The sequence below is a fragment of the Ceratotherium simum genome, chromosome 6 (assembly GCF_057802395.1).
Source record: "Ceratotherium simum simum isolate JZ-2026a chromosome 6, ASM5780239v1, whole genome shotgun sequence".
NCBI lineage: Eukaryota > Metazoa > Chordata > Mammalia > Perissodactyla > Rhinocerotidae > Ceratotherium > Ceratotherium simum.
In genome coordinates this window covers 78866810-78893260 of record NC_141905.1, presented here as the reverse complement: position 1 = coordinate 78893260, position 26451 = coordinate 78866810, and the positions used below count along the sequence as shown (strand labels likewise).

General features: G+C 40.8%; 1 protein-coding gene and 1 non-coding gene across 3 annotated transcripts in view; both read right to left on the bottom strand.

The window, feature by feature from the left end:
• Positions 1-3785: 3785 nt before the first annotated feature.
• The window catches only part of WDR11 (WD repeat domain 11), a 58520-nt gene continuing 35854 nt past the window's right edge, over positions 3786-26451 (bottom strand). The window contains exons 15-29 of one of the 2 annotated variants that reach the window (XM_087432713.1): positions 26072-26196; positions 25193-25340; positions 20496-20602; positions 19979-20093; positions 19440-19611; positions 13523-13631; positions 12535-12597; positions 10708-10773; positions 9746-9923; positions 8987-9082; positions 8036-8201; positions 7423-7520; positions 6836-6981; positions 5989-6068; positions 3786-4766 (exon numbers count right to left, since the gene is read on the bottom strand). In XM_087432713.1, the coding sequence (XP_087288839.1) occupies positions 4609-4766; positions 5989-6068; positions 6836-6981; positions 7423-7520; positions 8036-8201; positions 8987-9082; positions 9746-9923; positions 10708-10773; positions 12535-12597; positions 13523-13631; positions 19440-19611; positions 19979-20093; positions 20496-20602; positions 25193-25340; positions 26072-26196 (1827 nt within the window). In that variant the 3' untranslated portion in view covers positions 3786-4608. Of the gene's footprint in view, positions 4767-5988; positions 6069-6835; positions 6982-7422; positions 7521-8035; positions 8202-8986; positions 9083-9745; positions 9924-10707; positions 10774-12534; positions 12598-13522; positions 13632-19439; positions 19612-19978; positions 20094-20495; positions 20603-25192; positions 25341-26071; positions 26197-26451 lie in introns of those variants that run through there. The other variant, XR_015552522.1, reaches the window with a different exon arrangement.
• LOC147916912 (U6 spliceosomal RNA) lies at positions 15631-15737 on the bottom strand. Its single transcript, XR_015552599.1, has one exon. It is a non-coding gene; the product is annotated as a U6 spliceosomal RNA (small nuclear RNA).

Below are 26451 nucleotides of genomic sequence, written 5' to 3'. Positions count from 1 at the left end.
CTCACGCTGGCGTCTCGCTAGAATACCGCCCTCTAGGACTGCTTTCTAGCTACTTACTGGGACCTGGCACACTTTCCTTGGCTTACTCTTAGCAAAGATTAGCAACTTAAGACAAGCAAGGGCCTGTCGTTCAATTAAATTCCCAATTGATAAGCATTCTAGAAGACCACCGGGAAGTAAACTTAATAAGTACAACTAAATTTTGTTGCTGGACAGGCAGTTCTTAAGAAAACGATCTGAGTCATTTCCCCCCAAACTAGCCTTAAGAAAACTTTTGTTTCTTAGGCCTTCCTCCTCCCATCATTCCCTTCCACAATGTATCTGTGCAAACTTACAGTTTGCCAATTTCCTCCTTGAGCTTTTCCATTTGATTATATTGCAGACTCGTCCATTCTTCACTTCTAATTAGGACTCCACTTCCTGCTTCACGCACATGGGAATCTGTGAAGCCCCAGTCATCAGTCACTGTGATTCCCCCGACGCAGGATTCTCCCCAGGTGGGATGTTTGTGAGTATCTGCACCCTGTGAATTCACATCAGCAACAGCAGTGCCTACCGCTGTTGGGACATAACTATTTTTCATCTTTCACCGTGCATAAAGCATTACGGCTTAAAAATGATGGCAAAATGTCAAAAGATTGGAATAAAGTGAGGGTCAATACAGCAGAACATGTTAGGAGGTGTCTGTGGTAGAACTGAGATTTGCTTAACAATGCTGATAATGAAACAGCTCTTGGATTTAAACTTTTCTATCATCTAGTGATGTCTTCTAAGAACTGTCAGGAGTAAGACTAAGGTCAGCCGGGTGATTCATGTTGTACGTAGTTTCCTAGACCCACTGCCACGGGGACTTAAGCCTGTGAAGGAACCGGATGGGATGAAGTCTGTAACATCTTTCTGAAAAGAGATAGGTTCTAGTGCGCCTGGTCGTAGAAAAATCACAAAGGGCCTCATACTGCCCGGTACCAAGTAGGGCAGCTGGACATCTGAAATTTCACAAGGAAGCATTTTGGACCTAGAGTAGGAGCAGGTCAACTTTTTCCTGTAAAGGGCCAGACAGTAAATATTTTAGGCTTTTCAGGCCATATGGTCTCTGTTGCAACTACTCAACTCTGTTGAATGAAAGCAGCCACTGACAGTGAACGATGGGCATGATTGTGTTCCAGTAAAACTTTACAGTCATGAGTCACTTAACAAGGAGAGACATTCTAAAAAATGCCTCATTAGGTGATTTTGTCGTTGTGCAGACAACAGAGTGTACTCGCACACACCTAGATGGTATAGCCCACTACACACCTAGGCTATATGGTACTAATCTTATGGGACCACATAGTATATTCGCGCCATCGTTGACTGAGACATCGTTACGCGGTGCATGACTATTTATAAAACGGGCAGTGAGCGGGGCTAGGTCTGCAGGCTGTAGTGTGCAGACCCTTAACCCAGAACAGTCCCAGCAAAGAGGCCCCTTCTTGTCAGCTCTCCTCCCCCTGCCTCCACATCAGCCTATCTTACTTCACTTTTAAAAATACTGTAACTCCAAGAGAAAAGTGACCGCAGTCACATTTCTAAGGCAGTGACTGAGTAATGTCTTATTATCTGATCTTGAATTCTCAACTACTTGTTCAAGCCCAGTGTTTCTGAGGCAGTACACCACAGGGTCTTGAACAGACTTCTTCCTTACTTGCACTTGGCTCTGTTCAATATAGCTGTGGAAGACAGGAAGGCTAAAAATCGACCCGAATTGCCGATGGAAGCCAGAACGTCTTTCCTTCTCCTGTACTTGGGTCAGTTACTTTTACCATGACTAAGTCGTTTTTCTCAACATCCCTGAAAAAAATAAGGCAGGCTGGTGGTGTTTCTTTGGCTTTTTTAGGCATGAAAGCCAAATGCTGAAGAAAAATGCCTGAAGGGACTCATCTGAGAGCCCCAGAGTTGTTGAAAATCAGAGTGGGAAAGAAGTGGGCCTTTGTTGGTGTCACTTTGAGTGGATCTGAATGGCCGACCAAGCAAACACAGGGAAGGAAAGAGAACGTTCGGGATCCTTTAAGGACAGGAAAGGTATCTGCTTCTCTGAGCAACCTGTGGGCCTGTCGTCTAGTTTGACCCCAGCAGTCCTCAAAACTGCATTCCCAAAGCCCAGCTCCTTGGCTTTTCTTCTTGTAAAACACCAGCACCATAAAGTGTAATCAATTAAAAATGCCTTTACATTCTTTTGAGTCAGTCAAAACAATTAAAAGCAGGCTCTCAGAGGCTGGCCTGGTGGCGTAGTGGTTAAGTTTGGGTTGCTCCGCTTTGGCGGCCCAGGGTTCACAGGTTCGGATCCTGGGTGCGGACCTACACACTGTTCATCAAGCCATGCTGGGGTGGCGTCCCACATAGAAAAGAGAGGAAGACTGGAAACAGATGTTAGCTCAGGGCCAATCTTCCTCACACAAAAAAAACAAAAAACAAAAAAAAGTAACAGCGAGTGACAAAATGGCTCTGTGAGTCCAGTAGGAAGAAGGCTCCAACGTTGGGCCTTCCTCCACAGAAGCCCCCACCCCCAGACGGGTCTTCCACCCTGTACCCAGGCTGTTGTAAAGGGCAGGGCCAGGGCCCTGACAAGCACTCCTGTGGGGCTGGCACAGCCAAGGGCCTGCTGCCCTGAAGCCACTGTCACCCTCCTTCCTGGCTCCAGCTGTTTGTTTCGCCCTGGGAAGCCTCCTCTGCTAATGTATCCACAACACAGTGCTCTGAAAGATCCTTCACCAAAGACAGGCTGAAGTTCAGACAGGCTGGCTGTGAAGGTGATTCAGACTTGGCAGCTCATGATTTCGAATGCTCACCGGCGAGTTAGTTTCAGCTTTGAGCCCACAAGGTCACCAGGGAGAGGGAGATCCTGGGTTCTGTTTGGAACAGGACTGCCACTTGTATCTTGACACAGACCTGGTCTCCATCTTGTTGTGAAGAGTAATGACTGCCATGTCAACCAGCTGGACTGTGACAAAAATCCAGGCTCTCGGCCTCATCTGCTCAGCGGGTTGCTACTGAAGTGCTGTGCCTGGTCCTCTCCTGCATTCCCACATCAGGCAATGCCTCACTACCCATTCGTGGCCTCAATCCAAAGCATATTTAACGTTTAAAATGCTCTCCTCTAGAATAAAACTTCTTTTTCCTCTCTACTTACTAAGGCTGGTGTTCTTTTTTCAACTGGTTGATGGTTGAATAAAAACAGTATCTAGACAATCATTTAAATAATAGACAATACAGAGAGCTGTGTTGGCCTATGGCCTTTAGAAATTCTGATGTAACCTGCCTAGGCAAAGAAAAGGCAAGTAAAATGAGCCAGGTATAGCACCAATGAAAGGATCCTGGACTTCTTCTGGGACGTTTAGCCAAAGCATCAGCCTGGGAACAAGCATTCCTGGGACAGGTCCTTCCTCTTCAGGGATCTCAGTTCCTTGTCCGAGGGGACACAAGCTACGATTCCATCTAAAAGTCAAACCTCCTGGTGGGAGTGAGGATACGTGCACCCGGGACATCCAGGAGGGAAAAGATGGGCATGCCACTTCCTTGCCTCACCTCCAGTTGCATGCTGAGCCCTGATCCCTCGGGAACCCAGAGGCAGACCTGCCCTGGGTGCAAGTGTTCGGTCCTGCTCTATGCTGCACTCCTGGAATCCCCACACCCCAGTCTCTGGATTCAGCGAGGGGCCTGGACTTTGGTAGGTGGGAGTTGGACTGACTCCTGAGGAGCCAGCAGAGCACCTGGCCTCATGCACAGCAACAGACAGAACACAAAGGCCTGGCTGGAATTTCCTTTTTATTTATCATTTCTATAAGTTATAGACATTTAAGTTCTCAGCAATAATTTATAATAGGAACATCTCATATATCTCAATTGTTGGAAGAACACAAAGACAGAAAATTAAAGCACAAAAGAGAGACTTCAAAAAGGAGGTTACTGTAACGCACCACAGGAGTTAAAATTTAAAATATCAAAGACTGCACGTACTGGAACAAAACATAAAACTTACAATTTCCAGATGAGCCTATCAGCCTGAAATTACAAAATTTAGCAACTGCCTAAACGAGGGAACCAACAGTCTGCGTTTTCAAGGTGAGAAAACAGGGAATGCTTTGGTAAGTCATCTTCACTGTTGAAACGTTCCTGCTCTGTTCGTATCTTGAATGACTGTATACGAACAGGCACAGTACATATTTGACAATAGGTCTCATGAACTTCTTTTACTACCGAGTTTTCAAACATCTTTTAATTTAGTCAACGAGAAAAGCAATTCAATCACTTTAAGTTTAAAAAAATTAAAAGTATTTCCAGGGCCTCTTAAAGCTCAATCTCCAAAAGTATAAAAGGTTATACACTTTCAAAATCTGAAGCACTCATTTTTTTCTCTGAGATAAATACAGGACAGAGAACCTGCTCCTAACAATGTAAATGCTGATATACTGTTGTGCATGTGTAGCCTTAGAAACATGTGAAACAGCCCACAGGGATCCTGGAAGGGAGGGCATCCTCATCAGTCTGGACTGTGACCGTGACACAGCCAGGCCCACTCCCCGCCCCGCCCTGCTTTTGAGATCAGATTCCCTGGCACTTATTAACCCGTCACTCTTCAGCCAGTTCTCGCTTGGGGGATTCCAGCTCCTTCAATAAATCTCTGCCAGCTGTTCCAGCTTTTGAAGCAAAAAGAATGGCTGCCTGTTTAAAACCGAGGTTCTTCAAACTTCGGGCATAATCCGCATATATCGCAGAGATGAGTTTCTGTAAACCACAGTTAAGGGAAAGAAGGGCAGAAAGGGCCTTGACTACACCACACAGGCTCCCACAGGCAGGATGCTCAGGAGGACTGTGGAGGCCACGGGAGGGCAGCACTGCAAAGCGCAGGCACGTTTTCTCTGGGGGAGGGCAATTCCTGGCTGGGGGAGGCCCAAAGCTTCTCCTTCTCCTAGAAGACCCAACTAACGTCCTCCCAGGTTCTCCCATGACCTACACACAACTCAAGACTGGAAAAGAGATGACAGAAGAGAAACTTACATGCATACCCTGGTGCCATTTGCAAGTGTGAAGGTTGGCAGTTTGGGGGCAGAGAGAGCTGCAGTGAGGTTCTATTTACAAAGCCTGCTCCGGGCAGCAGCTCCAGATCTCTGGGTGCTGGGTTTTTGGAGGGGCCTGCTCCACTGTGTTCTGATATTCAAAATGGCTCCTTCCATCTATAGTCAACTTCACCAGTGTCTAGATATATGATGTTGAGTAAGTTCAAGTTTAGTTTAATTTTCTGTAAAAAATGTACAGAAAACCGAATATCTGACACACAGAAAAGAGGCCACGACGTAACAATTCAAGAAAAAGTGCAGTGAGAAGAAGTAGGGCTCTGCAAACACAAGGGGCTGGGGGTTATATTCTCAAGCCTGCTCTTTTCGAAGAAAAAAATGTGGATTCAAGTGATGTCTAGAAGACAAAAAAAGTTCCTGCTCACAGGAGGACCATAGTGACTTGCCTGCAAGACACATCTCTTTGAAGTGCTGTGTCTTGGTCCACATTATATTGTCCCCATGGGTAACAGCGAGTCTTTCTTTCTTATTTATTCCAGTATATATTTTTCAGATAAATATAAACAACTTTACTCCACGGAGTACACTGCTCTGAAATAGTAGTATTTTAAAGTAGCAGGTTCCTATACCTTTCTTAGATTATTTCCTTTACCTTCTTTTTAAGTTCAAACAAAACACTACAAAATTTGGGATCCTTCCCCTTTACAGTCCTCCGTGCCTCCCCGTCCAGCTCAGAGCTGATGCCGGCAGTGCAACAACCTTCAATCCGATTCTTCCTTCCCATTTCTCCCTTTTTCCTGGCTTTGGTGAATCAGAATATGGATCTTTCTCCATATAATATAGTTCCTGCCTAGGTAGCACGACAGAGAGGAATTCTAAAACCCACTCATGGCATTGGCTTCCTCTTCAGCATAAACATCCTAGCAAAGGATATCTGTGTCCTCACTGAGGTCAATCGCACCGTACTTGAGACAAGCTTCCACAAATAAGGCAGCTCGATCGAAGTATCTCATGCTGCAAAACAAATAACCAAGAGTTAGGCTTTGTGATTTACAGCATTTGCGGGGGACAACTATCCAAGGGCATATTTCTACATAAAGACTTGTATACATTTTCCCTGGAAACCCAAGCGTTGTGTCAGTTACACTAGCACCTTTCTAAGCCCTGATTTATAGAGGAAAGGAGGGGAGAACACTCATGTCCCCAGTCCTGAGCTCTTTTTAATTAATACTTTAAAAAAACTGTGAAATAGTTGAAATACACAGAAATCTGCAGAGATAGGACAAGTATTCAGGTACCCACTCTCCTGACTTAACAAGTAATCTTTTGCCATATTTGCCTCAACCTCCCTCCCTTAGTTTTAAATAAACAAAATGTCCCATAAGTGATGGGTATTACTCTTCAAGATTTTCAGAGGGGACATCTCCAACTCACCACCTTCTGGCACCTTTTCTACTGTTCTTTGGCCTTCGTCTCAGTTGCTCTACTCAAAGCTGAATTGTCCCCAACTCTTTGAAGACTTCTTTTATATTTTTTTTAAATAAGTACCCGTTAGGTCTGATTAGTATATTGGTAGGAAAATAACATAGCTCCTAGACCAAATGAAGAATGAATAAACACGGACTGTTCCATTCCCTTTAGGTTTTTTAATAAACCTAAAGTATATGCTTCCCCTTTCGCTCCACACATTGAGTACTACCATCCCCCCGGCAGAGCCTCAAGAGAGTGAGAAGTGGTTAGGCACTGCCATCCTGACCAGCCACGGGGCACTCTGCGGGTACCTGTGAAGCGTCTCGGCCACGCTGGAAAAGCAGCCCAGGGAGAGGAGGACCAGGAGGGCCTTCGACTTCTGGTTGACTTGTGGAGAGCAAAGGTGGTCAACCCACCGCTTTAACACATCAGCGCACTCTTCAGAATTTAAACGGACCTGACAGAGATGCGAGGTTAAAAACAAAGACATCCTGCACTATATAAAGAAAAATATAATTCAATCAAAATGGGATCTGTTCCTATGAAACAAATGCTAGGCTTTGCTTTATTAGCACCCTGCCCTGACGCAGCTGCCTACCACGAACAGGAGTGAGAACGGCCGAGCCTGTGAGAGCCAGGGGCCTGGCAACACCTCTGGGCGGTAGTCTGGGCTCACACCCAGCAGGGAGAGGAGCCAGCTGCTTTCATTTCAATGCAATCTCCATTTTTCAATAAGAAGAAATGTAATTTATACTCATAAAGAACAGGAGGATGAGAGTTGTAAGAGAACATTTGCAAAGCAGCTTTATAGCCAAAAGATGCTTCTGAATCATGAGTCAGAAGCTCAGGACTGAACTTTCTGTCCCAAACGCTCACGGCACTGACTGGAATCACCTACTTTTGCAAGCCATGCTGCCCGGTTCCACTCGCCGTACGTCTGCAGGTAGCGGCAGGCATCTGCAGCCTTGTCTATCAGGCAGAGCAACTGAACACCCTCTGGAAGACAGAACAGCAGCCCCAAGTGACACTGCACCTCTCTCTCTGACAAGTCACTAAAAAGGAAAATCACTATTTGACTTCATCTAGTCTCGAGCACTTTATGCCTACTGGAGACATTCCTGACTTGAATTTTAAAACAAAATATTAAAATGCAGTTCTGCAACGTTACTCGTCACGTAACCAGGATAGGAAGCACAAATATAGTCCAGAAAATGAACAGTAAAGCATCTCTCACTTATTGGTTTTCGTTGTTTTAGTTTGCCCGAGTTTGTCCAATTTATGCCTATTGTTTTGGTAATTATTAATAGTGCCCCCTTTCACTCTTATAAAGTGTTCTGGTTTAGGTGATTAAATTATATGGTAATCTTATAATTGGCTAGCAATAATCTATTTTTCTCCAGCATATATATATATATAAAAAAAGAGAAATATCCCTAATAATCAGCCACTTTGCTGGGAACAGGCCTGATTTCCCAGAATACTAACAAATATGCCCACGAAGCGCGCCTCACCTGCCAGCTTGCCATTGGCAATCATATTAGTTGCCACCAGCTTAATGGTGCTCTGGGAGGGGCCCGATGAGGTGACTGTTGTGACCAAACAGGCTTTCAGTGAATCACAGTAATAATGCTGGTTATCTGCACTTGTTTCCAGTAGCAACTGTACAGCTCTGTCTGTCTAACAAGAGAAACAGTTCTTCTAATTATGAGACCATCTTCCTCCAACATAACCTCTTTTAACTCATATTTGGAACACAAGTTTATAGCTGAAAGAAGACTTTCATTTTCAAAAATTGCTTGTGGGGGCTGGCCTGGTGGCGTAGCGGTTAAGTGTGCGCACTCCGCTGCGGGGCCGGGGTTTGCCCATTCGTATCCCGGGCGCGCACCGACGCACTGCTTGGCAGGCCATACTGTGGCGGCGTCCCATATAAAGTAGAGGAAGATGGGCACGGATGTTAGCCCAGGGCCAATCTTCCTCAGCAAAAAAAGAGGAGGATTGGCAGATGTTAGCTCAGGGCTGATCTCCTCACGAATAAAAAAACAAAAAAAACCCCCAAAAAACAAAACAAAAAAAATTGCTTGTGAATGCTTTGTTTACATACACACACACTGAACAGAAGTACCGCACTGCTTCTCGGGACAAACATAAAACCACAGTCTGGTTTATGTCAGTGCTCAAGTGACAGCTTGTTTTAGCTTTGTACCAGTCAGTTCAGAAACACATAAACAAAACAAAACAGACAGGCTTCATTTGACCTCATGGAAGCCAAAACTACAACCTGGTTAACCATGTATTTTTGCTGTCTCACAAGGTTTGTTGGTCTTATTTTGAAAGAAAGCCTAAATTTTCTTATACTTCCACAGACACACTATGATATATATATATTGTCTGTGTGATGCTCTGAAATACGAATCGCCTAGCAACTCCATGAAACATCCAGAGAGTTATAAAAACTGACGTACTTGACCCAGGAGAAGGAGCTGGTCTGTACATTTCCTGGTATGATCATAAGTTGACCGTTTGACTTCCTGTAGATTAACCCTTTCCAGCTGAAATTTCTACAGTAGGAAAAAAGAAAAGGGAAATTGAGCCTGGATTGTAAGACTTGAATTATTTAAATTTTACTGTAGCTAATCAAGTCATTTTAATAAACATTACTTTGACTTCTGAGATATTAGCCAATCAACTTTACAAAAATCCAACTTAATAAGAATTTGAAAAGAAATTTAATAAGAATTTGAAAAGAAAAAATGTTGAAATGTAATCTGTGTGCAGGTCTGCCTGTTTACAGAAACGGTCACTTGAGTAGAAGTGGATGAAAAAAACCCTACATGTATTGAAGTACCCTACTGGAGGTCAAAAACATTAAGAAGCTACCTTTCTATATATAGAATAGCAAATTCAAACCAAATAAAAGAAATATTTATTTGCAGAAAATTAATAAAGAGCTAATATTAAAATGAACCCTCTAAGTTAAAAATGTTAAGACAAAGAAAAAATTAAAAGACTGTTAATAAAATTTTAATGTGTATTAAAAAACTCAGTGAGTGTTTATGAGCTTTTCAAGTCCCGAGTCAGGGCTTTTTTATGTGAAAGTGCCAAGGGACTCATTTCTATTATGCAGAGCTTAACTTAGTTTGAAAGTTTCCCAAGTTTAAGACACAAAGACGTAAGTAATAAAGATGACAGCTTTACAAGTTTTACTCTATGGAATGTACTACCTGAAAGTAGGCATTCTCACAGAGTATATCATAACATATATCTAGCGGGTTGGTCACTTTGTCCCGAGGAGCGGTTTCTGTAGTGGCTGGCACACTCGCGGACTTTTCCTGGGACAAGCTGTGTAGGTAGTGGGCCGCGACGGTCCAGAAGTGCAGCTCCGATTCATCACCATAAAGCCTGAGAAGGGTGAAACCAAAGTTCCCACTCAACTCATACAGCGGACTCAGAACTAGACAGGAGCTTCCCACAGTAGCCTGAAGTGCTGGGAGCACAGTGCTGTTACGTGAGAGACCGTTTGGGACACTGGTGTGTGCCTGGCAGGGTGAAAGAGGCGAAGCAGCAACTTCTGCAGCCTCGTTACTGTGTCTCAAACAATACAGGGACCTGACTGCATAGGGCCGCTTCACACTCAAACCTCTCTCTGTTCTGTGTTAATAGCAACACTGTGGTTCTGAAGCCTGGGCCATTGTTGACCAAGACATCTTTCAAACCGGGCCAGAACTTCATAGTAAGGAAGAAGTTCTTCTTCGTAACTGGTTAAATAAGGTGTGGAAATAATTTGCAATTCATTCTCTGGGGAATGGAGGGAAATGTCTTTTTTGTAAGTGACAACTCTACCGTACAGCGAGGAAGTACAGTTTACTGCTTCTAAATCTAACTTTTCGGTATATTTAAGGACATGCCCTTTGTGGCTGATAGTTTAAAACACAGTTTAAAAAGCTGTCAGTAGGAGGGAGTCTTTTCAATAGAGAAGGCCTAGATCTCACATTTAAAACATAATTTCTTTTCCTATTTCTATTACTACTTTCAAAATTAATTGTAAGTCAGATCTAAAGGATGAACTGATATGTTTTTCTAACATCTAAAAGAGTTGTTTGGTCTTAACTAAAAACTCTTAATAAGAGAAACGAGTTAACCTGAAATTCTCTGTCCCTTACACAGAACACTCACACAGGGTTACCTTGAAACGAGCAGGCATCTCTGCAAGAGCGTGAATTCTGGATCAAGCAAGAGTTTCTTTATGTCACTGCAGACAGGAATCCAGACAAAGGCAAGACAAAATTTTTGAATCAAACAATAAAGCAAGGAAATGAGTCAATATACTCTTGAAATGGTAAATTCCACTCAAAGGGTATGTTTAGAACTTAGGAAAGAAGTTACGTTGCCATGACCTTGAAATTACAAAAGCTTCCTAGGGCTTAGAGGGTACCTAGGCTGGGAAAGTAGAACCATCAACCACCACAGGGGCTGGAGGCTCTGATTCTGGTTTACATTCTTTTTTATCTATCTATCTATCTATCTATCTATCTATCTATCTATCTATCTATCTATCTACCTATCTACCTATCTATCTATCTATCTACCTACCTACCTATCTATCTACTTACCTAGCTACCTATCTATCACCTATCTATCACCTATCTTTCTATCTATCTGTCTATCATCTATCTATCTATCTATCTATCTATCTATCTATCTATCTATCTATCTATCTATCTATCTATCTGTCTGTCTCTCTGTCTGTCTATCTATCTATCTATCTTGTGAGGAAGATCAGCCGTGAGCTAACATCCATGCCAAGCCTCCTCTTTTTGCTGAAGAAGACTGGCCCTGAGCTAACATCTATTACTAATCCTGCTCCTTTTTTTCCCTTTTTCTCCCCAAAGCCCCAGTAGATAGTTGTATGTCACAGCTGCACATCCTTCTAGTTGCTGTATGTGGGATGCCACCTCAGCATGGCCGGACAAGCGGTGCGTCAGTGTGTGCCTGGGATCCGAACCCGGGCCGCCAGTAGCAGAGCGCGCGTACTTAATCACTAAGCCACGGGGCTGGCCCCTGGTTTACATTCTTGCAACAGTTCAACTCATGTTTCTGAAAATATGAACAGCTACCTAACTATAGGAACAAGAATGTCATTGTTGATAAAATGATTTTGCTAATCATCAGGAATAGCATATACTCTAGAGAAGATGCATTTAGAATTTATTTTTGAAACTATTCCAAAAAGAAAATACTTAATGAAGAAAGGCTAGTGTTTTTATAAATTGATATTTCTAAAATAACCAAATATAGAATATTCATAAATTAGGGGAGGGAAGATATTCTTTAAATCTATTCTTTTTCATTTAAACACAAATGTTAACCTTTGGATACAGAAAACAATAAAGTAATTATTTTGAATTTGACATCTATAAAACATTCTATTATGGCTAATTTATTAAATATTATAATTATGTGTGACATTCTAGATTGCAAAAATATATTATGTTTTACCAAGAACTCCTTGTGGACTCATATTTTTCTACTTCCTTTGCAATACTATTCCCAATACATACTTTTAAATGCTCTCAGCTCTAGAGAGCACATTAATTTCTCAGCCAGCATTGTGCACACACAGACACAGAGAACTTATTTCAGAAGAGGGAAGCCGACACACAAGAATCGCCCTGTGCCTGTCCTCTACTCTGAGGCTTCGCAGGGGATCTGTGGTGGAGGCAGGCTGAGTGACAAGGACGCTCACACCATAGCTTCTACTCCTGCCCTGACATGAGCCAGAGCAATCTGATACTTATGAACTTGTGGAAGATAGATGTTCTGTCACCGCAACTATTAAATAACTACTAACAAAGCAAAGATTCTAAAGGGAAATAAACCTTTATGAATAGAATGGTTTCTTCCTGGGCCACTAGTATTTTCTAAAACACAATTTAATTTTAAAAAGCCTAAATTACTATATTTTTCTTTCTCATATTCTTATCTTTTAATAAAACATAGTTGGAGTGCTTACTTAGACAATGAATTCAACTGCTCTTGAAGGAGATTCTTTATTTCTTCATTTTCTGGATAATCACTGTACAGAAAAGATTTTGAATGAGTTATCTCTTCACCTACAACCATTTGTTTCTTCACCAGGAAAAAGCTGTGCTAATCTAGAAATAACCTCTTTGAAGTCCTTGGTTAAAAACCTAGTTATAGACCAAAATAGCAACAGTCTATTCAGGAACCCACCAATCATCTCTAACCTCTGTTTCTGTCTTAGTCAGAACAAAGAAAAGAGTAAAGAGAGTCTCTCTGGCTTTCAAGAAACCAGAAAATTTATCTGTGAGCTCTAAAATCTACCACGTTTAGATTTATGTTAATAAGGAACTTAGCAATGACTAAAGGAATCTGCTAATTCTGCTCTGCAAAATGGACATTCATTTCTCTCATTCATTCATTCCCGGAGAATAGACACCTCATCGCATTACTATTGCTTTGGTTCCCCTAACCCATGTGTACCTGTGCACTCCACGTGGCATAAGTTCAATGACACTTGTGGGTTTAACTAATAACCACTAATAACAGTTTCTGCGAATATTTTTTTGCAGTGAGGCAGGAATTGAGATTTATAAAACCTAAAATACCTCTGAAGTAGGCCCATTCTCGCCGCTTTTAAAAAGGATTTCGAGGCTGGCCCCAAATTCCTCTTGGCCTCAACTGGCCCTCTTCATAGTCACTATGCCACGCACCATCTTCAGACTGGGAGACGACCACACAGTCACTGAGCGCAGCCTGTGTACTCACAGCTGCCACACACTCACACTTCTATGAAGGCCCCAGAGGGGAAACGAGAGGCAGACTGGCGACTCTTTTAGTGTGGCTGCCGTCTCTGCCTCAGCTTGATTTTAAGGTTCCAATCCTTTTAAGCCCTGGAGTACAGGCCACTACTGATTTTCATGGGTGTCCTTCAACTCCAAGGCAATTAAGAAAAGAAAACAAAAATGGAAAAAACTTACACATGAGAAATGTCCAAAGAATACTCTCCATTCCAAGGCTGGTGTAATAAGAAAGCTTTCAAGGCGAGGGAGGCCCTTGGAACAAGGAGATACGGGCACCACACAGGCTCTAGACAAAAAAATATATATATTTTTAAATAAAATTACAGTAAGTCAGTAGAAAACAATGTATAATGGGACGGTGGGGGAGATACTGTGAGATGGAATCTCCTGTTCCCCAACATCCTTTCACTCAGTGATCTGACACCCACTAATGACCCTTGCTTGAATCAAGTACTACAACAGGAGTTGCAAATTGGTGATTTTCTAATTCTATCATTCTGTCTAGATTTATCAATCAACGTACTTCTGTACACATGAGCTTTCCCTTCCTGCCCACATCCCCTTCTCTCTTTCTTTGAATACTACTACGGAATGATGGATCGTTTTTAAAAAATTCAGCACTGGCATCAATACTACCATTATTCCTGTGATGGTCAGACTGCCCCAGATTTGGGGGTGGAAGCCCCTCAAGGCTGGTTTCTGTATCCTTACAACAGGCTGTCACTGGTTTTTCAGTCCTTCCTTAATTTCTGGCACCACAGTCTGTCGCAGGCCCGTCGTGCACCTTCTCTGCCTCTGTCCTGGAACACACTGTCCAAGGAGCCCTGGTTCTTTTTAGGCAGGAAGTGGAATTTATAAACCAAAATCTGCGTACTAGCAGTGCTCATTGCCATTGAAACGTCATTGCTTCCAGGGCTGAAATCAGTGTACTGAGCCAGAAAATACTTTAAAAAAAAAAAAAAAAAAATTCATGAATTTATACTGGTACCTCCAATTCAAACCCAGCCTGGAATGTTCCTCCTCATCACCCCCCACTCCACATTTGTATCTCCCTTTTCCCTCGGTAGGAACCCTAGTTCCCCCAAATTGCAATTTATTTACTAGTTTGTTCCAGCCTGTAACATGCACAAAACAGGGTCAAAATTATTGGAGCCACTGTTAACTACTCAAGTAAAATTAAAATTCCTTTGCAACTCCTTTTGTCCTTAGAATACAAAGCGCTAAGGTGCACAGTGAGAGTTCTGTTTGTGTGGCTATGGAACCAATTGGTTATACAGTAAGGTTCAACTGTTTCTTGTGTTCAGTTTTAGGGTTTGCTTTTTCTTTCATCCTTCTCGTTTTCATTGTTATTTTTTGAACATGTAAAACATTTAAATGATTCAAAAGTTGAAACTATAGAATAAAGGTATATTCGAGAAGTTTCACTCCTATCCCCATTCTCTTCATCTTTCTACCTCCTATCCATGACCATTTTCTTTAGTTTCTGGATTATTATTGGTTTCTTTCTGTAAAATAAGCAAACACCTACACAGACTATCTGCACTCTAACATGCTTGCATTTTTCACTCACACATATCCTAGATATCACTCTGTATCAGTTCACAGAGATAGTCCTGATTCTATTTCACTGCTGCATAGACTGTTCCATTGTGCAGATGTTCCCAAATTTATTCAAACAGTTTCTATGGATAAGTAGTTACTCTTTCCAAAATTTTGCTATGGTCACATATGTGGATGTACATCTGAGGGTACATTCTTAGCAGTGGGACTGCTGAGTAAACAGGTAAATGCACATGTAGCTTTGTCAGATATTGCCGAATTCCTTCCTACAGGACTGCTGCGCAAGCGGAATGTGAGAATGCTCGCTTCCTCACAGCCTTGCAACAGAGTATGTTTTCAAGCTCTTGAATTTTTGTTAATCTAATAGGTGAGAAACAGTTTCTTAGTGTAGTTTTTCCTCACTCAATCATTCAACAACCATTTATTGAGTACCTACTATGTTCCAGGCTCTGAAGATACAGCAGTGAACAAAACAACCCCAAATCTCAGCCCTGTGGAGCTTATATTTCTATTTGGGGAGAAAAACAAGATGGATAAATAAAACGTATAGGATGTCAGACGGTGTGAAGTGCTGTGGAGAAAATGAGGCAGAGAAGGGGGACAGCACACTGCACAAATCTTAAGTGTACTGCTTGGTGAAATTTTAGCAAATCCTTGCAAGCCTCCCACCTGCCCCGGCTTTCCCAGAAGCCTTTTCTGACCTCTTTTGTCTACAATGACTTCTCAAAAATATGGAACACTTCACGAATTTGTGTGTCGTCCTTGCACAGGGGCCATGCTAATCCTCTCTGTATCATTCCAATTTTAGTATATGTGCTGCCGAAGCCAGCATCGTACTGTGGTTTTAATTTGTATTTTTCTTATTATGAATAAAGTTGAGCATCTTCTCATATGTTTAAGGGCCACTTGTGTATCTTTCTTCTTTTTGTGGACAGTCTGTTAATGACTTACAAATACTTTCTCCCAGGTTATCATTTGTGTCTTGCTTTGCTTATAGTTTCTTTTGCTATGAAAGGTTTTTGGTTTTTTTAACTTTTTCCATTTAGTCAAATTTATCTTTTCTTTTATATCCAGGTTATAAAGGAAGGAATGTAGTACCTGTGAAGAATGAGGCTTTTCTACCTACCTACAGAACCATTAAAATCAGCACTGGAAGGGATGAAGGTGGTTAGTTTACTTAAAGTTCTTTCTTTCTCTTCATCCCTAATTGATGGCAAACCATGATTCTCAACTTTTCAAGTCAGCTCCTTGCACTTTCAGACAGTAGTAGCTGATGGCATTAAGCCACAAAATGTTTGGAAATAGTACATGTCAGGGAACAAAAAATTAACAGTACAAGTTAAACTTGCAATGGTTCAAGAAAGTTTCCATGCTATGTGGTAGTTTCTTAATCAATGGACAACGAAAAGACACAAGAGAATCATCTTAGAAAGCAGCATTCCAGAGTTTTTATGCAATGTGAGCAAGACAACAGTTATCAAGTCTGAGCAAACTGAGGGAAATGTCTGATTTTTAAAAACAAATATGTGTTATTTCTCCAAAGCAAAATACTATTGACAGCATCCCAGTGAGCATGAACATACAGAAAGTGGCCTCTACTACATCCTACCCTTCAATGAATTTAAAACTTTCTTCTCAAGGACAAAGATCAGCCATGAAAAAATAACAGGAGAGCTGGAGAAACTCACCAACAAGAGCTCATTCACTCCCGGAAATTACACAATTAGAACGAAAAGGCGGTTGGCATCATTGCTACTTTTTCTTAGACACATTCTGCTTAGTCTGGGTTATTGCCATCTGAGGTGTTAATCAGAAACATGCCCAGGTGTTAGCTGCCTATTTGACAGTCGCAATGCAGAAAATTAGGAACTCAAGAGCCAAGAAGTAAAGCAGTAGAAAAATGACTCCCACACTTGGAGGTGGCAAATGTCAAGGTGAGCAGGCAATCTGGGAGGAGAGGCCTCTGCTTTGGTGATTTTGTTCACTGCGATACAATGAGGGGGGAAGAAGGGAGACAAGGGGCACTACTGACATTTTGGGTGGGACAATTCTTCATTGTCCAGATTGTTCCATGCTCTGCATGTTAGCATCCCTGGACCTCCCCACACCCATAAGTCATGACAACATTTCCAAATGTCCCAAATGAAAACTCTTGGAAATGACCGTGGAAAACTGAGGCAGACAAAGAGGAAAGGTCTTGTACGTATCTGATTTTAGAAAACTTCTTTCCCTATGTGCTCACTTAGGAAAAATGTGTTCAGCAGTGGCCCAAACAGCTGGGGAGGAAGTTAGGTTGAATAGCTCTGACACCCTGTCGATACTATTTCAAGTGTGTGGAAACTGCATCATACTAGACTGTTATTAAACAAGTCTCATACTCTTGGATTCCTTTTAGATACTACTAAAAAAAAAATTAATGTTTTTTTAATGCCGTTTTATGCCCCTGATACATAAGGCAGCAGGCAAGAAGGGTTCTCCAACCCCAAAACAAACATGCCAATCTTCTACATTTGTCTGACCTCCCCTTTTACTGGGGATAGAGGCGGGGGGGTGTGCGTGTGTAATGTAAATAAAGGGGGGTGGAGGAAGAGGACTATCTAAGCTGTTCTAAGAAAACACACTTGAATCAATATTTTATGATATTCTCTACTCGTTATCAAGAAGAACTGAAGAAAATATATTAAATATATCAATGTATATGACCTAAAGTGATTTTATTTTTATCCCATATCACTAAGTGCAAAATATATTTCTAATTCCCCAGAAAAGAAACATATTCTATCAAACATATTTTTCCAAGACCAAATCAGCATGTATCTGGAGGTAAACCCACACACATCTTTTTCCTAATTCCATATTTACACTATCACCAATTTGTATTATTTAACATTTATTGAGTGTTGTCCTGAGTTTAAAGTTCAATTTGTGAAATGTATGCACAATTTTATTGACCTTTCCCCATTACTATTTAAAAATTCTTTCCTTTCTGGCTGAGGCTGCACCACTAGAGACTGGATAGGAATGATTTTTGTTTTTTTTTAATATTAGGGAAGCTTTAAAAGAAAAATGCAATCTAAAATCTGGCTGCAGGTCAGATGTTCAAGTACGGTATTAAACATGGGTTAATGATGAGCTCCAATTCTGCAGTCAGTTTAATTTAAGAACAAGCTACCTTGGCTTTGGAGCATTTTAGATTCAAATTATAAATTAAAGGTAAAGAAAAGCTTTTCAAACATTTAGATTATATTTGCACATCTCTTTACCTAGAACCAGTAACTAAATTAAAAGAAAAATCATCTTTGAAGTTCCCTCAATTTCCTTAATACCTTTAGGTTTAAAATTAATATCAACGTTGTCTTTCTTGGGGAGGATGTCTTGCTACTGCTGCAGAGTTGGCAGATGTCTCAAGGACAGATATGGGAATGCAATGCTCAACTTCTGGCTTCACCAGACGGCAGTTACAGTTACACAGGAAGAGCAAGAAGGGGTAGCACCCAACTACAGCAGCAGGGATGGGGCGGTGACAAAAACAAAAGCACACCTCGCATAAGTTAAAGGTAGCCCAGCCAACATGAGCAGCAACTTGGCTGTGCCCCAAGCATGAATGTAATGTGAAAGGGCAGGTTTTCAAAACGTTACTGTCTCTGAATGTGCCAAAGACCGACTCCACAAAGGTACAGACAATTCCCAGAGCTGACCGTTCTAGCCTGAAATTCAGTAAATGACTAAAACAAGTCTCTTATGAAATTTTTTACAGATCAGACAGCCCGGAGTGTACACCAAAGGCATGCCTGGAGAACACAATGCAGGAAGTTTCCTGCTTTGCTTCAGTTAGGATCAGCATATCTGTCTCTATCCAAAAGTGTCTTCCAAGGATGAACAGTGCATTTCATTAGACAAAAGCTGCCTTTCAAACTGATTGATGGGTGCATTCATAATCTCCTTATTCTTTTTTTAAAGTCACATATGGGGTTATTTTTACTAAAATATTTTTTAGTCTGGTAAAAATCTCAAAACAACCATACAAAAAAGGGTAATATAGCGCAATCATCTAATTTTGTTTTGATTGGCTATTTAACAAGTCATAAGATACACATCAAAATTCATGATATTGGGAACACTTTCCAAGGTGATTTTTCAATGATATACAGTTGCAAAAGATATAAGGTTCATTATTAAAAAGCCAGCAGCACCTTGCCACTAGATTCATATTGTCTGATGAATTCTCCTAACTTCTGAGTAAGCCATTTTTGTAAACGTAAACATCTTTGATCTTTTGACACAGCACTCAGAAAAGGGTCAAAGAGGGGGCACTTGCCAAACCAGAGTGGGGAATGATTGATGCCTGCAGTTACAAGGAGTCTGGTTTCTCAGTGGTAAAAACACTCAAGCTTTAAGTTAATATATTTTCTTAAACTCAGATTCTTAGAAAATAAGATTGAAATGAAACAGAAGCAGCTCTCTCCCCCAGAAGACAGCCGCTTGTGCAAAATAAAGACAGGTTTCAAAGCACGCTTTCATTAGAATTCCATACCGGTTAACTCTTGTTCATCCATTCTGAAACACGTTGACTTCATAGACATCTCCAGGACTCTGATACACCCATCATCTGACGCCAAGATCACTTTATCTGATGTACACCAGTCCACGTCCAATATCCGAAAGGTCACATTTCTTCCACTTCTTAAACTGCTCACCATCTGAACCTTCAAGAGTGAATTTGGTTGTCACTTTCAGAAAGAAAAGGAAGATGTTTATCATTCTGGATTAAATGGTCAAGGAAAGACAGTGCCTAAGGCAAAGGCCCAGCGCAAGTTTACACCTGAACAGTCTTTGGCAATCTACCTTCTACGTGCAGACTGCATTTCAAAGGACCCAAAGACAGCAGTAACATTAAAAAAAATGTGTTGGGCTGTCACCTTTAGAACAGAAATACTGTAAAAGAAAATTGTTTTAAGAAGCTTGACAAACCCATTATATAGTTTTCATTTCTAAATCAGAAGAAGAAAAGACTAGACAGTTTCTGTGACCAGCAGCTTCGTCTGCCACGTACCCTCGTGGGGCTGGGCCTACCTCTTTAGTATCCCACACTTCAGCTCCATCATTGTACATTGCTATCAACTTTTGGTTTCCTTTACCAGGAGCAAAACGAATCTTCCTCACCCAACTTCGGTGCGTAGGTATCCCTCTGAGAACAAACAAACAAAAACCAAGACACCAACATGAAGCAGAGTACCATCTCGTCACCAGAAACCACGTCCAACGTCTCTTTCTGTTTCCATTTTTGACAAGGTCAGGTGATGGGAGAACCACTGTCCTTTCTGGAAAAGGGGCAGACCTGGCAGAAAGGGTCTGCAGCACTTCTGCGTGAGCCACCTGCAGATAAGGTATGCTATGAATGATCCAGGGCTTGGCTCAAGGCCATTCCTCTCAAGTTCAGTGACAAGAGACCCAAAGGTCCAAGCTATACCTGGCCATGTTTAGTGATTCTGCTTATAAATACTAAGTCACATGCCTCCACTGGAATCTCACTCAGAGGTTACTTTTTTTTTTTTTAACCAAATAATAAGATTGCACACTTGACTCATACCTGGATACTCTGCCTTTCAAATCCCAAAAATTTAAATTTCCATCCACATCTCCAAGAACTAACGTATCACCTTTCCAAGCGATGCAGGTAATACTACCCATACTTCCCTAGAAGACAAGAGCAACAAATACACATAAATTTCACTACTTAGAGACTGTCCTAATAGATATTTTTACTTAATAACTGTGATGAAATAATAAAGATATTTTAATAAAATGTAATTATAAATGGTTTGGTTTAGCATAGATGCCATCAAACACTAACAGACAGACATTGCAGACTAAAAGAGCTACCTAGCATAACAATTTCAATCACGAAGAAACAGGAGATTTCAATTTGATATCTATTAAGTTATCTGAACTAGATATATAGAGAAGGGATGTCTTTAAGGAAGAAAAACCTTAAAGAAAAGAAAATTAAAGGAAGAAAAAAGAGAAGGAAAGTAAATCCTTTCCAGAGAGCTTGTCTCCAACTTCTCTCACTGCTAAAGGATAAACAGATCTATTCTGGGGGGGACTCAAAGCCATTTGATAACTAATGGTGCAGTAATTTTTCTATGGACAGAGGATCCATAGCTTCACTGGTACCTTCTGGAATACTGAAGATGAAGAGATATTGTATATTAAAGGCATCTGCACAATTTGAATTCACAGAAAGCTTTGCAAAGAAGTTACATGTGAAAACACAAATATAAGAATGAAACACTACTGTAAAAACTAAGTGGGGAAGAAAGGAGTCTGCAGCTCTAACAAATGCACAGAGGTAGTGTGACAGGGAGCTGAGGAGCCTGGGCTCTGGAGGTGGCTGCCTGGGCTTGAATCTGAGCTTTATCACTTAACTTGTTGTGTGATTTGAGGCACATTTACTTAATCTTTTTGTGTCTTGGATTTATCATCAATAAAGTAGGGTAAGCTCATGAAACTGGAGGAGTTCCTATTAGTGTTAATAAATTCATACAGGTAAAGGCCTTAAAACAATGCCTGCTACACAGTAAATAGTCAATACACGTTAGCTATTAAATATATTATTGCTCAATTACTTCTCTACTTATTAAAATAAATCTTGTTTTTGCATTTACAGAATATAAAACTTCACGTGCTTAGTTCTCATGGTATCCATAGTAGAGAGTAGGAAAGCTCCAAGCGTTTGCCAAACTGACTATTAACAGACCAGCACATACACCAAACACCGTGTAAATTTTAGTGGCAGAAAAAACTGGATTAAAAATGAATATTTTGGGCCATCCCTGGTGGCCTAGTGGTTAAGTTTGGCACACTCCACTTTGACAGCCCAGGTTTGGTTCCCGGGCGTGGACCTACACCACTCATCAGTGGCCATGCTGTGGTGGCGACCACATACAAAATAGAGAAAGACTGCCAACAGATGTTAGCTTAGGGTAATCTTCCTCAGCAAAAGAAAAAAGAATATTTTAATGAATTTGACAATTAAAAACTTAGAAAGTTATGTTAAATAAACAGAATTCTGTAAAATATGAAGCAACACTCCCAATTCTTATTTCTATTCTCCTGACCACATTAACAAAACATTTAATTAAGAATATGCATTTAAATTTACTTTTCAGTGTTTAAAACTTTCACATTCTATAATCTTACTTTCTAACTGCTAAATATTAGAATATTAAAGTTTAAATTAGCCCAGAAATCAGTGTTACCAGCTTAGAATTACATGTGATGCATTAATACCACTGTACAATTAAATAATCCAGACCTTTCTACATAAGACTTTGTTGATGGGATATAAGCCATATGGAGATACCAAGGTGCTTTCAGAGGATGTGGCACAAACTTGCTTTGTGGCTCCAAATAATCCCAAGAGAAATAATGTAAGATTAAAACTTAATCGAGTATTATTAGTAGACACTGGGTGTTGCCTACACGTAAAATATGATGTTCAAACGACCAGAAGTAAGGCTGGCAGCAAAGCAGAGATACTCATTCTGTCCCATTGTTCCAGTCTTCTGAATACAGGCAGTCAAATACAGACACTCCATGCAAACATAATTTAAAATACGCCAAGCTTTTCTCTTCTTTTTATCATTTTTATATACTCTATAGTTCTGGAGCCAAATTCCAGAGGGAAAGTTTCAACTCAAAACAAATGTTTCATACTTTACATTTGGAAAGAGGGTAAAAGAAATACTGGATTAAAATAAGCAAACAAAACCTCTGCCGACATTCTTACATTATAGTACTAGGAAAATATTTTAATTACAGAAAATAAAAATAATGAACCAAAACCAATTCCTTGTGTATTATATAGTAGACGCTCAATTACCTTTCCCTAAGAATAATCTGCTCTAACATATGTAGTAATTTCATTGGAGGCTGGATCCTTATTAGGCTGGTCTTTCCTTGAGGAAGCTGCTTCTAGCTGTGGAGTAAAAGGATCTGGCAGGCAGAATAGAGCCTTGCTATATCCTGACTTCAGGCCCCCATGAGAAAGGATAAAATCTTAAAAGCTGTGTGGTGCAATTATCATCCACTTATGAAAAGGAAAACATGAGTCTAACGTCCAGAAATTTTCAATTTTTTAGGGGGTGGTAGGGAACTGGCATCTCAAAAATTATTGGATTATTTCTACATTCTAATCTCAAATGTGAAGTGATGAGAAAACAAAGAGACTGAGCTCTTCGCGAGTGGCACTAGACGAGCCCCACTGGGCTTCCCTGGGGTTCTGAGGGAGAAATACATGTATTACTAAGAGAGTGAACTGTGATTCTCCAAGGACAGCTACAGTACCCCGCAACTCTTATGTCTGCATTCTCTCACTATAGTTTTTCTCTCTACACACTTAGGTTACTTTTCCTATTGTAACTACCAAATATCAATCTTTCACATTTGCATTATTATTTTCACCCTTCAAACTAGTGAAAATGTTTGGCAATATTAGAGATAGTTCAAAATAAGTCTCAGATATGACTTGTTCTATATGATAATAAAAATGAAATGACAGTGTGAAAAGCACTGTCCTGTTAGTTTCTGTTTTTAGGAGAGAAGGTTGTTTGGATGCCCTCAACTCTTCTAAAGCTGTTAATAAGGAAGATGTGGTACCCGCCTCTAAGAGGCCCCCACTGAATCTGCCTTTTGACATTCATGTCCCTTGGTAGTCACAATGAATAGGGCTAACACGTGAACCAATAACATACTGCGGAAATGACAGAGTGTGACTTCTGAAACCAGGTCCTAAAAGACACTGCAGCTTGCTTTGTGCTCTCTTGGATCACTCGCTCTGGAGCCAGCCAGCTGCCATGTCATGAGGACACTCAGACAGTCCTATGGAGAGGTCCACATGAGGAAGAACTGTGGCCTCTCACCAACAGCCAGCACTCATTTGCAGTGGCCATGTGAGCGAGCCATCGTAGAAGTAGATCCTCCTGCTGCAGCCAACATCCTGACTGCAACCTCATGAGACCCCTGAGCCACGTGTAAAATATGGGGGCTGGCATTCAACTGAAACAGTCCTTTTTTTTTTTCTTTTTGGTGAGAAAGATTGGCCTTGAGCTAAGGTCTATTGCCAATCTTCCTCTTTTTGCTTGAGGAAGATTGGCCCTGAGCCAACATCCATGCCCATCTTCCTCCATTTTGTATGTGGGATGCCACCACAGCATGGCTTGATGAGCGGTGCGATGCACAGGTCCACACCCAGGATCCGAACCCATGAACCCCGGGACGCCAAAGTGGAGCGCATAAACCCAACCACTATGCCAGCGGGCCAGCCCCTGAAACAGTCCATTTTTATTATATTATTTTTTTATTTTTTGCTGAGGAAGATTTGCCTTGAGCTAACATCTGTTGCCAATCCTCCTCTTTTTTTGCTTGTGGAAGATTAGCCCTGAATTAACATAATATCTGTGTCAATCTTCCTCCATTTTGTATATGGGTCACTGCCTCAGCACAGCTGACAAGTGGTATAGGTTGGCGCCCAGAAACCAAACCTGGGCTGCTGAGGCATGCCAAACTTAACCACTATGCCATGGGGCCAGCCCCTACAACAGTCCATTTTTAGATGGCAATTTTAAATAAATACGTATACTTTAAGAAATCATCTCATGCCTCCACTTAATCATTATAGTAGTATTAGTTAACAAAAACATTTTCTTACTCCATCTGTTAAAAACAACCTGTGAGATACATGCTGACACAAATTATTAACCACGAAACCTTAGAGGATTGGACAAGGCCATGAGAAGGATACATATATATAAATTAGTAAATGTTAATAATGCTATTACACTTACAACCTGATTACTATTATCCAAAAATAATACCAGGTTGTAAGTCAAATCCTTCAGGGTAATGCCTGAAATGGAAAGAGACAGTGGAATCAGATAGACAGCCCTGAGTTTAAAACTGCCACTCACTAAGCTGGGTAACTTTGGGAAAGTCACTTATTCTCCCTCACTTTTGTCAGAGATAAAATGGAAATAATTACTCATGGATTATTATGGGCATAAAAATGAGTAGCACATGATAAATATTTAATCAAAGTAGTTATAATACTTCTCCAGCAGTCAGAACAAGTTTAATCAATGATAACATCTCCTTAAAATAGTAAAGTTTATTTACATTAAACTTCTGAAATAGCCTTCCAACTTTACTACAGCTTCACTGGACATGGAACCAACAAAATCTTCAATAAGGACTCTTAATGAAGATTTAATCAAGGGTTGGACTCACATCTGGTGGAATTCGAGCACTATCTTTCACGGAGTTCCCTTCAACAGTGAGATGATAAACTTGGCCGTCATTGTCGGTAAACACAAAATGCTCCCGGGCAGAGATGTTCTGACTGAGTTCAGATTTACTTTCGGCCTCCTGCAACAAGCTTTGGGATAGGGAGAAATAAGATAAACGTATTTCTTTTCTCTAGAGAGACACTCATAATTAACTCTTCCAAAATACACATACATTAACAGGAGATCCAAACCATTAAAAAAAGATGAAAAGCCTGAAACTAATCTTTGCCCCGCTAATAATAGGAAAATACAAATTACTCCCAAATAGTCATAGTATGAGAGAACATGTACCCTGTGCAGAGGAACGCAGAGATTCAGACTTCACACATGAAAAAGAAACCTCTTTGTTGTTTCTGCAGCAGAACACTCCTCAGCAGAAGAGAGGTCTTACCTTGACACATCATTCTCTCTGAGGTTTTTTATTTGTAAAATTGGTGGAGATGGAGACAGTACATAAATTTAGAATTCTCAATATATTTTCTTTGGTGTACATAAATGACAATATGATCTATCTGTATGTTCATGCCATGTTTACTTGAATTTTAGAAGCTGAAGTTTATGGAACAGAAGGGCACTGAGAATGATCATACTCACCAGCAGGTGCCGATGTGTGGATATTACCATATAATTTACTGACTGCACTAAGCAATGCAATGATAAAACTAACTTGTCAGTAAGCTGGGTATGTACTGAAACACCAAAGTATGTTCAAAAGCAAAGTGTAACTTGCTACTAGAGATGCCTTTGGATCACACTTGTCACATTCCCAACCATGACAAGGATATTACAAATGACAGCGGCAGGAAACAGCACACTGCACCTAATCACAGATGACTCGACGATGCTCAGCTCTGTGTCTGAGACCACGGTCTGGCGGGCCATGGCCTCACGGGTGGCCAGCTGCTTCTTTCTCAGGCTCTTCAAGTTGTGAGATGGTGACCACTCCTGTGAAGCAAAGACATACACACTAAAAGTGCTCAGTTTCCTTCTGTCAAAGAATCCTTTCAGAACAGCTGGGCATATTCATCATTGCCAAGTACCACTTATTATTACTACACAGAAATTCACAACTTGTTCTTAGGTTTTACCTATTTCTAGAAAAGCTGAACGAATGCATTTTAATTAAAGCTTAAGGTAGCGGATTTTAATAATCTACCTCTACCTCCCCTACCTCTGATCTTTAATTAGAGCTTAAGGTAG